General features: G+C 40.7%; 1 protein-coding gene across 1 annotated transcript in view; it reads left to right on the top strand.

Annotated features, from left to right (window-relative positions):
* LOC137259535 (atrial natriuretic peptide receptor 1-like) overlaps positions 1-16,146 on the top strand; it is a 142,246-nt gene that overhangs the window by 102,435 nt on the left and 23,665 nt on the right. Inside the window, exons 12-14 of the mRNA XM_067797167.1 lie at positions 229-300; positions 1,159-1,324; positions 1,733-1,888. Of these exons, the coding sequence (XP_067653268.1) occupies positions 229-300; positions 1,159-1,324; positions 1,733-1,888 (394 nt within the window). The remainder of the gene's footprint in view (positions 1-228; positions 301-1,158; positions 1,325-1,732; positions 1,889-16,146) is intronic.

Raw genomic sequence — 16,146 nt, 5'->3', positions numbered from 1 at the left:
CCACCTCTTTCAATGTGTTTATGTGGCAGATGTTGCTGTCGAACGTTCGCACAAGGGGACAAATAAGGGAAAGACCATAATGTAGATATTTTATTGAAATGTCTTGTGTACCATCCCGGTGTTACTGGAAAAGATTCTTCTCATTGTATACACGGAAGTTGCTCGTGACAGTTGAGGTGTAATGCATATCATGATCTGATGATAGTGTACGTTTTTTTACATTTCCAGGATGTATTAGAGAATGACGAAATACAATTAGACTGGATGTTCCGGTATTCAATTATGCAGGACATAGTCAGGGTAAGATTCGTTGTATGTCCGTGTTAATGATCCGGGCCCCGTTTCACAAAACTCTCGTAAGCCTAAGGTATCAGAACTTTTCTCGTAGCATTTGTACCTGGCATACTGTAACAAAGGAGGTGGAAATGCTACGAGAAAAGTTACGAGATTCCCTGAATCATGTGAATCCTTAAGATTTCGACGCATAGCAGTTAAACTGCCTCGAAACTTAGATTGTGGGATGTGTTTGCCCACATCATGACGCAGCACTACATATCGGGAAACACAGTTCTGGGCAAAACGCCGATAGATACCACTCTGAAGAAAGAGGGTGATTCGTCTCAGAATCATACACGTCACCACTTCTGTAGATTTAAGAATAGAACTTTATTGCACCACTTGGCTGTTTGACGTCGATGTAGTCGCCACAGCACGGGGTCAAACTGGTCTATTACCCAGCTCTTCTCGTTAACGGTTAGGAACTGTTAATATCGACAGTCTCATCAAACAAGGCATTGCAAGACTGTTCGATTCCGCAAATGAAGTGCCAGTATGTACGGTAACCAATCTTACGTCCAGTGGTAAGCCGGGGTCTACCGATCTTGCGTAGAATTGTTTGTTCATATCAGTGCTGTAAACGACTGACGGTGCTCGAATGAACATTGGCTGCATCTGATCCATAAATACATGTATAATTTCATAAAGGTGTTCGAAGTTAGAAATTAAGTTTCGTGAAATACTCCTTTGCGTTTCTTAAGGGAGATTATATAATGACCTGTTTAAATTTAGACTGGTTATTTATGTATTCTGAGCTGATTATATGACGGCAAAACTTTTACGGTACCGTCACTTCACTGATCTAAAGTGTTTATTTTGCAGGGAATGGCGTACTTACACAGTAGTGAAGCTAAAAGTCACGGGAGGTTAAAAAGTACGAACTGTGTAGTGGACAGCCGATTCGTGGTCAAGATAACTGACTTCGGTCTGCACTACTTCCGAGAGACGGATGATGATTTTGATGAGATGGACTTCGCCCTCCAACAGAGTAGGTTCTTCAAGAGTCATTAGCCCCAACGACTGTAAATAACTCTTAATCGAAACGTCGAGCAAAGACCTTTGTCGCACCTGCAACCAATGTACAAATAATGTAAATGTTTTGATCGAAAGCTGTGTGAAGCGTCCCTTATACAATTTTAAGAGAAGGCTTGCACAGGAATTGCACCTATTTCCAGACATTTTACGGCGCTTTATTCGATATTTTTCTAATTTGGGGAATTCTGGTTCTGTCCATATGCATCTCTACTAGAGGAAGCAGATAAACTGTCACGTCTTACCTGTGTCTACTGTCTATTGGTAATGTATTAAATTTGACACACATTTCTACTAGAGGAAGCAGATAGACTGTCACGTCTTACCTGTGTCTACTCTCTATTGGTACACTGTCCACTTACAGGTAGGTTATGGACGTCTCCCGAACTACTGAGGCAACAAAACGCTCCAAGCGAGGGAACGCAGAAGGGAGATGTGTTCAGCTTTGCTATAATCTGCCAGGAAATTGTTTACAGAAAGGGCGTGTTCTATCTACAGTATATAGACCTGTCTCCTCACGGTAAGCAGTCAGCATTCATAAAAAAATACGTTTGCCCCTAGCTATTGTAGTTAGAGCATGATAATGTTTGTATTTCTTTTCTCAAGTGTCAGATTTAATACTTAATGACGATAACTCTAAGGCGGAAACAAACAGAAAAGTCACGGTGTCGGTGACCTAAATTAACCTTCCTCGCTCAAGGCTAACCGACATGGTATTCTATTGACATGTCTGTCCCCTTTGCTAAAGCACACATCACCAGAAACCAACCAACCAACCAAACAAATGATAAGTAAGTAAGTAAGTAAGTAAGTAAGTAAGTAAGTAAGTAAGTAAGTAAGTAAGTAAGTAAGTAAGTAAGTAAAACCCAACCAAATAAATGGTAAACAGTTTTATGACAGGGATGTTTTCTGCAGAATTGCCGCGTCATGGGGATTTTGTGAGGAATTATCCAGGGATATCGGCCCTCCCCAATTTGCCCTTGCCACGGACTTTCTTTTTCTCAAAAATAAAACAAAACAAAACAAAACAAAAAAAAAAACAACCAAAAAACAAAAAAACCTTCCTGACTTTCTCAACTGACAAAACACTAAGTATACCTGCTAACCCTGTGTGCATGGCATGTATCGATAGGTTCACGGCTAACGTTTGGAGAGTCTCGACTGTACATAATTAGAACATGCAACTTTAAAAGAATGGTCGAACACCCCAGACCTAATTAGACGTTAAAGGGGCACAGTTACATTCGGAATTATATCTTGTCTTTTGTTTCGATACTTTCAAGGACAGTGTCACAGCAGAATGCTCTCAACATCGATATCCACTTTTCTACATAGAACGGTATACCGATGGTATACTCTCAGCAGAGCACCCTATCACCAATAAAAAAATGGTCGGCTGTTGCCTCAGAAACCAACATGTGCCCGTTAATTTCCAGACTAGTAATTACGGTATAAAATCTAACAACGCATCTACGACATATAAAATATAATGTGACGCGAATGTCTTGAAGAGATCTGGTATCGTATCATCTTATCGAGAGACATTATTCATGCAACGCCCTCCAAGCTCAACCTGGAGGAGATGATGAGTTTCGCCTGAATAAAGTTTTGCTGCTAGTGTTTTCAAGCATACAGAGGGGCAGTAGGGTAGTATAGCGCTTAAAGCCTTCGCTTGTCACCCCGAAAACCTAGGTTCGATGCTCCACGTGGGTTTAGAGTTTGAAGCTTATTTTTTATGTCCCCTGCTGCGATATTTCCTCATGCATCCTTTGTCCAGGCAGTTAGAAGCTAAGGCCAGTAGTTAAAACGTTCAATGATGCGGATAAACACAGATGTTCTATTCCCCTCAAAGGCACAATTTGTTATGTTGTTGGAAAGCCTACTGGGGTATCGGTTAAAACGTCGTAAATCTAACTCACTATCCCGTATGCCATTTTTAAATGTTACATGATGCTCAGTTTGATTTTCATTAAATAAATATTGAAGCTCACCAAGCCTAATGTACGGAACTTTTTCTTTCCGACATGAGAGATATTTTGGTTTCATAACACCACCATCATTTACACAATTAGCGTTTACACAGTGTTAGCAATAAGCTCCATAGCGCCTACACACTTAACGTTTAAACAATCAAGGCAATGATCTCAACAACATTTACACAATCAAGGCAATGATCTCGACAATATTTACACAATCAAGGTAATTCTTTCGATAACAGTTACACAATCAAGGCAATCAACATTCACACAACAGAGGCAATCATCTCCGCAACATTCATACAACAGAGGCAATCATCTCCGCAACAGTCACACAACAGAGGCAATCATTCCCGCTTCCCACTCACTCACTTTGGCTTGAGGGTAGTTCAGCTTGATACTAGGGGAAAGTCACGGTGACGCAGGTCTGTTACGTACACCGCTATTGTAAAACCCACTGACATATGTGGAAGTATAATCCACGATCCGAGGATTCTGTCAAGTCCGCGGGGCGCAACTCTGTATAGCCAAATACGGTGCCTGAGACTGCATGACCCGTATGTCGTTAGTACGTGGCGTTTGCTATAGCACATTACACAATATCTGTGTAAACATCTTGTTTTGAACAACAAATGTATGCAAATCAAGATATTTGTATCGATTGAAATGGAGAAAATTCAGCGAAACAAATATCAAATGTCCTGTAGCGATAACGTATGGGCAGTATCATTCAACTCTCCTTGTCTCTGGGTGCTGTTGTGTTTAAATATTCATTTTACATTGTTCCCCCTCACTCGTCCCCCGCCCCTGCTGGATGATGGCCCCCACAAGAGATAGAGGATGACTGCCCGCAGATTACATTCCCGATCTCCATTCGTTCTGTCAGTTGCCTGCGTCTCAGGATGGAATACGAATCTAACAGGCTTGTCACACGTTGTGTATTTATAGGCCGGAACATTCCGTCAAGTAATACAATAGCTGAATTTATTTCGAACAGGATCATATTTTATGTCCGTCTGTGGCACTAAACAAGTGGCCCGCCTCCGCATCTCTGGACACTGCCATGGGTGGCCATTATTCAGGAATGGCTGACAGACTTATGGTCGTTGCGGAACATTATGCTGTCCAGCCAACCCTTCCCTCGGTCTGTCGTTTCCTATAATTAGACGGACTGACTGACTGAATTTAGTTTTTACGCTGTTTTCAACAATATTCCAGCAACATGACGGCGGAGAACACCAGGAAAAGGCTTCACAGATTCTATCCAAGAGGGGAAACGAACCCGGATCTCTAGTGTGAATGCGTTAACCACTAGGCTATCCTACTGCCCTCCTATAATTAGAAGATAAGGTCGTGTTTCCATTTTTTAGTTTGCACCTTCCTCTTTTTCTAAGGCGCCACGCACTTCTGACAAAGTTGTTGCAAGAACAGAAGAGTATGCGGCTGAGCGTTTTTCTGAACACAGAATACACTAATTTCGATATCACCCTTAGTTGCATTTAGTTTGTTTTCATGGTGAAGTTAAAGGGCAAGTTTACACGTAAATTATTATTATTTGTTTTTGTATTGCACTTTTTTCTTCATAAAATGTATTCGTCAGGTAGTTTGTAGCCAAAACGGTACAACTATCAAAAGTAACTAATTTAGTTTTTGAGTTATATCGGTTCACATTTTCAATATTGATCGAGAGTTCTGTGTCCTTAATGACCACACCATGGCTCATGTCTCTTGGTAATGACGTCATTGTGACCGACTGATAAACGAATGATGTTAGAACTTATTGGTCTCATTTCACAAGCTAAGGTATAATTGTGCTTCTTGTGTCGCCATGCGCAGGCTACTGTTTTAATCCAGTTGTTACCTGGGCGTCACCTGCTTGTGTGGTTAGTTCCACACTGGGATGACGTTGCAGTTTGAAGAAAGCGTGCATTGTACAAATATTGTTACCAAGTAACCAAGACGTATAACATTCTATCCGTCGCATTTCTGTATGCACCGCACCAAGCTTCCCATTGGTGAATATTTTCTACTTAATTCTTATATATTATATGCCCCTTCTCTTCCACGTTCACTTTGATGTCGAAACCATACATATGACGAAAAATAGATGCATTTTGCAGGTCTGAATTCTATTTGAAGTACGTTTTTACTGTGATATCATCCACTCATTGTTCGGCAGATAAATTGAAAGCTAAATGCATCATAAACTTCTCCCTTTTTGACACATTACTAAATCACCATTCACTTTTTTGCGTAATTTATAGTACGTCAAAGTTAATCTTCAGCCATATTGCAGTGTTTTAAAATAACGTTACACCTACGTCGATTATGTTTCACTCATAAAGGCAATTGTAATTCAACACCATCTTCCTTATACGAACCCCTGAATTCTTCATACAGCTCAAATTTTAGTGACAAACAGTCTTTGGCAGCAATACCATATGTGTCTCAAGGAAATCAAACGTAATATATCAGATATCGCATTTGGAAAGGGCCACTCGTATGAAATGTAAGCCAAGCCAGAGATTTTACACTACGTCTCTGTGTATCTTTTGATGGATACACATGCTCATTAGTTTCAGACCATGCATGGGAAAGGTATCGTTGCATGTGAAAGTTAAATAGGAGCATTCCAATGCTTTCCTAGATTCATCACTACATATTATAGTTTCTGAAAGCGTGACGCCATGAGTCACGCAAAATCTCGGACACCGACGATGGTGTTTTGTCCTCATTTCTGACTATTTCCAGTGGTTACGATGAAAACAAAAGCAAAGGACAACCAGCCGATCGTTAGACTGCTTACATGTCACTTTTATGGACATACGTTGCTTGAAACAACGGAAGTTCCATTCTCAAAATCCGCCGTACTCTCGTCATCGAGCACGCTATTTTGAGAAAGTCGTCTCTCGATAGTGACGTCATACGTACGTCAACAATGTTATACATATTTGGTATTTTCATTGAGGTTAGGTTGTGAACGGAAATACACACAATCAATCTGTCTTGCTTCATACATTCTCAGTTCCAAGGCTTTTTTCGTATTTTCATAAACCTTTTTTCACGCGATTAATTTCTGTTTTGGCATTTCATTTCTTTTATTTGGGCCCAGACAGGAATCCAGTCGAAACTAAAGTGGCACCAATTACGTCATAGATCAAGGGTGATGACTCTGCCCTGTTTAGCTCTGCTAACATAGGCCTGGGGTGCTACAAACGTCTCAGCACTTATTTTGATATGAACTAATTAAAATAGTGTTTCACACTAGAATAAATTTGATTGTTTCGTGTACACTTCCCCTTTAGCGTAGATAGCTGTGCTTACTGAGCCTTTATCATTCATAGGCATGCATAGCGTGATACTTGGAAATCAGTCTTTGCATGTCCCTTTTGGAATAAGGGTGCTCATTTTAATACGCTGTCGCCTTGACCTTTTCTTGAATCTGATGGAAAGAAAAGGTGTGTTATGATGTGTTCAACATACAATCTGTATGTCCGGTTCGAAAAATAATACAGCGGTATCTTCAAATCTAGCAGCCACTATTCCAGGAAATGGGTAACCGTTTTTGTGTGGCACCACAAATTATTTATATTGAACGTGGACAATTCCAATGGATAGTCGGGTTAGGTCTTCAGTAGCAAATTGTTGTCATGAGAGACAACAAAATGGATCGGGTTGGCTCGCTTCATGGTTGATGCATGTCATCGTATTCTTTTCAAGAAGATCGATGCTGATGGTACCAATCACTGGATTGTCTACTCGGGTGTTTTCAGACCGACGTTGTAAAGCTAAAATATTACGGAGTCGTAAAGCAACCAAGCAAGACAGATGCGAATCAGTAGGTAATGAAGAAATGCTACTTTACTTTGAACAAATCCTCGGAGATAAATTCAGCAAGTCCACTCACATGACCCCTCTTATGTCAATAATCATCTATGTCTGCTGATTCCAGTTTCGATCCTAAACTCGGAATTGAATCAGAATTACTTGTGTTGAATACATGCTCTAAGTCAGAAGTACTTGTGTTGAATTCGTGGTGTAAGTGTTTGAGAGCTGCATTAGTTTTGTTTTTCCTTTTTGTTACTTTAACTCCAAGCTACCTTTAACCCCAAGCTACCTTTAACGACTGTAGGTTGCAAGAGTTAGGAACAATATTAGTGAGTGAGTTTACCTTTACGCCGCAAACAGCAACAGTCCAGCTCTGTGCCAGACAATCCAGGATCAACAGCATGCGCATCGTTCTACACAATTGGGATATTTTTAGTCAAAGCAGCGTGTCTGATCACCCGATCCCGTGGGTTGCCCTTCACAACAAGCACCAACCCATAAATATTTCATGATGTCTATCAAACTATGTGTTTCATGTATTTCAGTTTCCCTTTAAAGCATCAACTAAACATCATTTTTGAATTCTAAATTTGTAAAAAGCATGTTTTTCAAAAAGAACTTTGAAGCTTAACGACTGTGTTGGTGCTAACCTACGGTTACTGCAGACAAGGCCATCTTTTTATAGGTTTTACATATATATACATATATGGTCAATAAATCCCACGACTTTGTATGCTATGTAACCCATGAAATGGATAGAGAATGAATTATGGCTTCTGGGTTTGTAAGAGAAGACTAGCTGTGTTTCGCTATATCATAATATACGCATTTGCCTTTTCTCATTCATGTCCTTGCATCAGCGAAAATGTTTTATTTATCACTTACGCTTCATCCATGACCTGGAAAAAGCATTTCTTCAGACTTTAGTAAGTCTTACAGCAAAACTGACAAAGGAAATAACGATTCCAGTCAGACTTAAACGTTTTGTGCATGAACGAATTAGTCGTTTTATATCCGACATGGCGACAGTATTGTTAAACCTGCCGATAAATCGTCCGATCGGAAGGGCAACGTTGAAGCTATCTAATGATGCTAAAGAAGGTCATACATAATAGATGTCGGATCAAAGTGGCGTGTTCGGTTGGACACCAATGACGCCACTGTTATGTTTCTTTGAAGGTTATTTAGAAGCAGATGGATATTTTAGTGTTGTCACTGAAATGGAGGAGACACTACTGTGATTACCACCCTGATTAGATAAACATTGATTTTATGTCAGATCACAAAAAGATTTTTCTGTTTGACGGAACCAGTACCATAGTGCCTGGAGACAGCCTTCGCCAGACAAAGCGCACCGCCCGGAGACTCCCATCCTTCAATGAATCTATTTTTGCCCTGCTATATGTGTTAATAATATTAATATTGTTTGGAGCGTAATTAAGTAAATAGGTGCGCCTGATGTCCCGATTGTCCTTTTCGAACGGTGTGTTTGAAGCAATTATAGTCAAGTTTTGTTTTTCCCTTTTTCAATAACTGTTTCCACTTTATGCCACCGTTACCATTTACCGAGTTTTGGAACAATATCAAACACGTACTCACATCGATGTTTCACGGTGTCTGTCAAAGTATAAAGTGGAGTAAAACCTGTAGCCACCAAGGTTATTATTCGAAATTGAAAAGTATCACAAAATGTCTACTACAGGGGATGCATTTCATATTTTAGAAGAAGTGGTTCGTCTATAGCTAATTTCTCTTTTCAATGATACACGAATTCAGAAGTCCTCTGAACTAATACTTATGATTTAACCGGAAATTTGTCACCGTTGCATCGTCTGAAAGCGGTCATTTTGAAGGAAGCACTCATTGTTGCTTTTTTTGGTTGCAATATAAAAAAAGACAAAAAATCATCATAATCGTTTCTTTTCTGTTTAAGGACATTTATCGAAAATATTGCCTGCCTTTTTCACCAAAATAGATATTTTACAAAATACATAATTCTTAAGAAACATCTAGCGAGGCAGCCTAATGTTGTGTTTTAGCTTGTTGCTTGTATCCCTGTCGCAATGTGACAACCACTGATACCGCTGGAACTGCAACTACTTATGTGCTATATTGTGACTGTATAATGGCAATGTAACGTTAGATTTTAACCCAGTAATTAAATGACACATATCAACACATTCCTGGAGAGAGTCCAGTCTGTCGTGTAGATTTTATAACGTTATGTTCTCAATCTCTCTTCATGTTGTGGACTCGTAAAGGTCGGGGGTAGAATAGGCTACAACAACCCATGATTGCCCCAAGAGACGGTTGTGCTTGTCGTGAGAGGAGAATGACGTGATTGGGTGGTCAGGCTCGCTGAGTTGGTTGACACATGACATCGGTCCCCAGTTGCGCAGATCGATTCTCATGCTGGTGATCAATGGATTGTCTGGTCCAGACTCAATTATTTACAGGCCGCCTCCATATAGCTGGAATATTGCTGAGTGCGGGATAAAACTAAACTCCCATATTGTGGCTTTAATCCGGTTATAACCCTGTGTATAAATGAACTCATTCAACGTCTTAAAAGGTCCACGTGAAGGGACGTGCAGATTTCATAAGTCGCTCAAAGGTGACCTTCACCTTCACTTTTTAATGAGTCACCTACTGAGGGAGAAAAATCAATTTCCCGTCACAAATGGAAGCAAGAAATAATTCTGTTAGAAATAACTGTATTGATTATGGCTTGATGTCTGGAGGAAAACACTATGAATGATTGCAATCGCGAAGATACCGTCAGATGGTGGATGACTTTCAACCACTGAATCAGGTTTAAGAGTTAATTGTGGAAAATTGATTCAAGATCAACAGTCAACCAGGAGGACTTTTTGCGGCAGATCGCAATGTTTTTGTGGTGTTTATTATTTTTAAGCTATTGGACATTTTCATCTTCGCGAGTGTGACCCTTGCTTCATCAGAACCTCACCTTGTTTGTTGGCAGTTTCTGTAGACTGCCACTGCTTCGGGAACTTCACGTGAATAGCAAATGGCAGTCTGGTTGATACATAACCTTCAAGATAGACTTGTGCGCAGAGCAAGTGCTAGTCAACACTGCATTATGGTCCCCACGTACACAGAAAGTGACAGTCTTGTTGATACTGACACTACATCACTGTCCCCACATGAAGAGCAAGTGACAGTCTAGTTGATACCTACACTGCAAGACAAGCCTCACTTGCAGTGCAAGTGAAAATCGGGTCTTCTCAATGACAGACCTCACGTGCAAAGCAAGTGACAGAATGATTGATACCGACACTGCAAGACGGACCTCACGCGCAGGGCCAATGACAGTCTGTTTGATATGGACACTCCACCACGGATCTCCCGTCCAGAAGTCGGCTCTTATCGTAACACTAACGTGGACTAACGATTGGTCTCTGTACATAATTTTGATTGTAACAAACAAACCCATTTAAATTGAAAACCAGAAAAGCCGAGTAAATCTAGACGTGGCTTCATTTAGGGCTTTAGCACTGCACAGAGGGCTAGGAAGTAGGGAAAGTGTTCGTTCAGGGGATGTGGGACAGAGTACGTGGCACTGAGCTCGGGGTTGGTCCCCAGGCTGTACTGCTTTGGAATCTATGCAAGGGTCAATGTGTACAAACCAATTCGTTAGTGTTCCCCGTGTCTGTCATGGCCTCTCACACAAATCAATGGACACAGTCACAGACTTGACCACTTGATTCATTGTGGGAAAATTACGGTCACGTGATGAACGACTCAGGAGGTACTGGACAAATCTGTTATCAGACATTGACAGATGCTGCTGTTAGGTATTATTTCCTTACCCCTGGGGAATCTGGCTGAGACCTGATGCCTGGCAACCTGTGCCCGTCACGAGAGGCGATTTGATGAATCAGATGGTCTTGCGTGGCGACTTCTCAGATCCCATGACCTCGTGCCCTGACGCCTGAATCACTACTCTTAATGCGAGTCACTGGATTGTCTGACCCATTATCCAGTTGCGGGCTTTAACAAACATGCAAAGAAACTTATATTATTTTAACCACAAAATACTGAAATTCATAATCGTATGCACAGGAGATGATTTATATGGTCAAATACTTGAATATGAATTTACAGCACAGTTTACAATATTTTAGCAACACCATAATTTAAGGTGGAGACTCACTTGTATTCGTATTGTGGAAAGAAACCTCTATACAATTTTGGAGGGAACAGTTTGGTCCCAAATTCCCTTTCGTGTCCTCATGGGGACTATATCGTCGACTGAATGTCCACGTGGATCATCATCTCGTTATCAACAGCAGACCGTGGTTCCGCTGCTGGAAAACGCAGAACAACATTCACTTGCCAAAGCGTGTGTAGCTGCCATTTGTTACAGCAAGTTTACAGATGGTAATTCGCCTTGAACAAAGGTACACTGCATCCTATTCTGAAATAGAAGTCTGCATCTCCAAATGAGTAATGTCTTCCTGATATGGCAACGATATCACACCCTTATCATGACTATCTACGTGATAACTCAGGTAATCTGACAGAGAATCTAATTATGGCAGTGAACGATCATAAAGTCGATCTGTTAATACGTGTTGATAACGAAGCAGGAAATAGCCCTTCAAATAAATCAACGATGTATCGATTTTTTGCCCCTCAGAGTTATTCCAATCTGTAAATGTCTAACTAATCGGAATAAATGTTCTCCAGGGGATTTCATGATTCACTGTACTGCAGCCAGTATATGCATGCGTTCTCTTTTAGAGAAACATAGCACCCCTTCTTGGGTCAGGGCTTTGGTGATGATGTCATTTAGCATCACGATGGCCTTGTGAGGAAGTATGGCATCCATACGAACGTTTTAAACCCGTGAAATCAATATCATATGTATCCATGGGTTATGTTTTGTTCAAATGAATGCTTTAGGGGTTATTCCGATTTGTTTTAAATAATAGGAATAACGCGGTTAAACAAGCCTGACTTTGGCGGACACATTCATGTGGAGTAATCATTTCTTTACAGCGAGATTTCAGTTACAACTCTACTTTCTCGAAAACACTGTCAAAGTAAACCTAATGTGGCTATGAGAATAATAATGCTAATGACATTTTTATTACAGGGGGGTTATTTCAAGGCGAATTTTTTAGTCCTCTGCTTTTCTGTTTGTCATCAAATCGTCGAACCGTTTTCGAGTAACAAAGATAAAGGGCGTCCCACCTGGACATCCAAGAATCTCGTCAAATCGGTTTAGGTTCAGTTTTTCAAGGGAAGGCTTTTTGGAATGGCCATTGCACCGAGTTAATACGCAGCGTGTTTAGGAGCAGAACAACACGGCTGAGTCTGTTGCTCCGGCCTGACATGAGAATGATTTTGTTTGCTGCTGAGCTCTTTTCACTTTCCACTGATGATTGTCAGTATAATTTTTATGATTTTGCTTACAAATCAGTGTTTGAAAATATGAAATGTAGATTATGTCATTATATGTCAAATGTGAATTATCTATCCAGCTCATTGTCTGTGGCGCCAACTAGTGTTGGCGCTGGTTATAAATTTATAATGCAGGCTATCCAAAATGACCTTCTGGTCGATCATTAACGTTTTGGCCAATTCTGTGCTTTTTCGTGGTAATATAGATTGTGTATAAAGAACAAATAACAACCAAAGAATTATAAAGTGACATTTATAACATTCTTTGGCATTATGCTGCCTCAAACGTACCTAAACCAACAAATTAAACACGATTTGATGTGTCCCATATGACAGTAATATGACTGACAAGAAGATTCAAGAAGCAACTTGTCAAATATGTGTAACTCGTGTACGAAACTTTTCTAATTATCCCTCTCCCCATTGTTTCCGGGGATTCAGGTTTGGTACTTACCACTCTTGCCTTACTTGGGGAAGATACCAGCATTTGGTTCCAGAAGCACAGCCCTTCTGACACTCTGGATAATGCAGAAAGCTGCAGTGTTCGGCAGCTGCCATATATATTCTGGAAAGTTCTTGATGGGCTCCACTAATCAGCGTTTTCTGTGAGATGGTCTCTCTTAGCTTTCATCTAAAGAGGCCAAAGTCGATGATGAGCTAAACCAGTTTGGGTATGCCATCCTACCCAAACCACATTTGCAGAATTTCATTACTTTAATTTGTAAAATAATGGAACACCATGCAAATGAATTTGAGGAGAAGAAATATCGAGTGCCTTGAACAATCATACGAACACAAGTATACTTTTTAATTACCAAATTCGTTTTTCTCCCAAAAGTGTTCTTCATCTTCGTATTCATGAATATTTAAGAAACTTTTCTCTCGAGAACGATCAACTGAGTAAAATATGGCCGACATGATGACAGAACCAACTGCCAGTTACTGATCCCCTGCTCTCTTTTGGGATGTACAGTTTCATTAATAAATGATGAGATAGCCACAAGTGTCCAAGGCCAGGCGGTGGCTACAGGTCGGCGTGTGAAGACAATATATCAGCTGACGGATTTCCGCTCGAAGAGTGTCGGTCACAAAGGAAATCCATGAAGGTTGTGCAGAACTGACACCTGACTGAGAGGTCACATGTGGTCAAGTTAAACGTGTTGTGCAGTCAGTCGATTTCTCTCAGCTTATTCCGTTGATTTCATCGCACCGTTTCCCCTGCTCTGCAACGGCATAGTGATAATACTTGATGATTGGTAGGCGACTGCAGAGTGATGCCTTCTCATACTGACTCTCCAATTTCAACAGATACCTTTGTCCTTTTTTTTGTAAATGTCACTGAAATGTCAAGACATCTCTTTTTGTGGAACGTTAGGTATGTTTTCTAGCACATTAAACAAACATATTTAGAACTTTTATGTTTAGTCTCCAGGCAACGCGGGTTCCATATTGCCTGTATGTTATGTGTAGTATTTCATTGTAATCATGTGTTACGTGATCTGGTGAGTATGTTATACACTAACATCTGCATTGTTGACATTTTTGGTCAGATAAAAATGCATCCAACTCATTGCGTGAAGAACACGTTAGTGTCGGTTTAAAACGAAGGACAAAAGTTACCACAAGTCACTGCAACCTGCAATGCATCGTTGGTTTCATTTGATAATGTGTTTAAAGGTCGATGTTATTTTAGGATGTAACAAAAATCTTTAAAGCCACTTGGTAAGTGCTGCGAAATGTCTGAGGATGGAAGGAGGCGACGGATGCAGGCTGACGAGCGTTTTGCCTAATGTATTTGACGGCAGTGATAATATCTATTGGTGTTCGCGGAGATAAACCAATCGGAGCACTACATAACGATCTCCGACCTTCCAATTTATGTTTATTATTCTCTGTGTCGGTCTAGACAGGCATAACTATCCCACCACCTGTCACTTCACCAAAAAATCGATCTGTTCATTTGTTTACGCATTTCCTGCTTCCTTTCTTCCCTGTATTATCGTTGTGTTTATCAATCTAGCGACAGTAAATCGTCTGTGGAATACACGTAACTCTTTTCAAATATATTCTGGAATCGAAGGAAAGAATCCTTGTTCTTTTCCCTTCTATCACTGACGTCCATGCACCGTCCACCCTCTGTCTTACATCATCAGATCATCCATCCACTATAACAGATCATCCCTCCACTATCTCAGATCATACATCCATCCACTATCTCAGATCATCCATCCACTATCTCAGATCATCATGCCATTCACCCCGGACTATATGTCACCATCAGTCAGTCCACTATCCAAGCACTATATGTCATCATCCGGTCATCCACTGTCTATCATCAGAGTACTATCTATCAGACCATCAACCAGTCGTCACTGTCATCTTCAGACTGTCCACCATCTGTTTACTGTCATCATCAGGCCATCAACCAATCGTCACTGTGATCTTCAGACCATCAATCATCTGTTTACTGTCTGTCATCATCAGACCATCAATCATTCGTCACTTTCATCTTGAGGCCGTCTACAATCTGTTCGCTGTCTGTCATCACACCATCCACCATCAATTCCCTAAATCTCATCCCCTTCGATCCAACATCCATCTCCATGGGTCCACAGACCCATCATCACCCATCAGTACATCCATCATGAGTCGCTCCACTACATCAGCTCACCTGTTTTAGAGTTCTCAGATGACCCATCCTGTAAGAGAGATAACTCAACATGAATCGCTGTGCGAGACATGATAGTCATGCGTGTGACCCTTATTTGCTTCGATTTATCAGCAAAGACGTCTCCAACCTGAATCACGTCACTGCTGCCTGACTCAGATATGGAAAGCAGCCGTAATATACAAACTCACTCACCACACCCATACATTCCCCGTTACCTGTGGGAGCATCCTTACCCTACCTTATCGCCAACACCGTCTTGGTTTTAATCAAGGTATAAGGCAACAAGCAACTTCATCCGTTTATAATTTGCATGCATTAAATATCTACCTCGTACAATGTAAGTCGTTCCTTGGTCACGAAAGGGCTTCGGGCTCAGGGCACATGGACAAACATAGAGGGTATATCAACCCATGGGCTCCAAGTGACTAATGAACAACGTATCTATCTTACCGAGCACCTCAATGTTAATTCTGAATTGTTTGAAGCACGCGTGTCGGACTATAATAAGGAGTATCAGAGTCAGGCGATTATTCAATACTAGAGTTTCAGATTACATAGAATCTAGAAGACGACAAGAAAAGCACATTTAGAACTATTCCCCTTCCATCGATTTACATTCGCAAAACATCGGTAATTTGTACATCATACGTCAAATAATTTTTCGGGATGAAAAAATATAAAATTACCACCACGAAGTACCAAACGGATTACCACATTTCGGCATTCCCGGCGGGCAACATAGAAAATGTTGATCGCTTGCATCCGGGGTACATTGGAAATAAATAGAAGATCGCTCAACCAATCAGAAAACGACAGTGGTGTGTGGGTAGCATGATTCAAGTTCCCCTTATCCCCTTCTTCCACCATACATTATTC

This window comes from Haliotis asinina, chromosome 13 (genome assembly GCF_037392515.1).
Source record: "Haliotis asinina isolate JCU_RB_2024 chromosome 13, JCU_Hal_asi_v2, whole genome shotgun sequence".
Taxonomy (NCBI): Eukaryota; Metazoa; Mollusca; class Gastropoda; order Lepetellida; family Haliotidae; genus Haliotis; species Haliotis asinina.
Note: the sequence above shows the minus strand (reverse complement) of the source record. Positions and strands in the feature narration are given on the sequence as shown.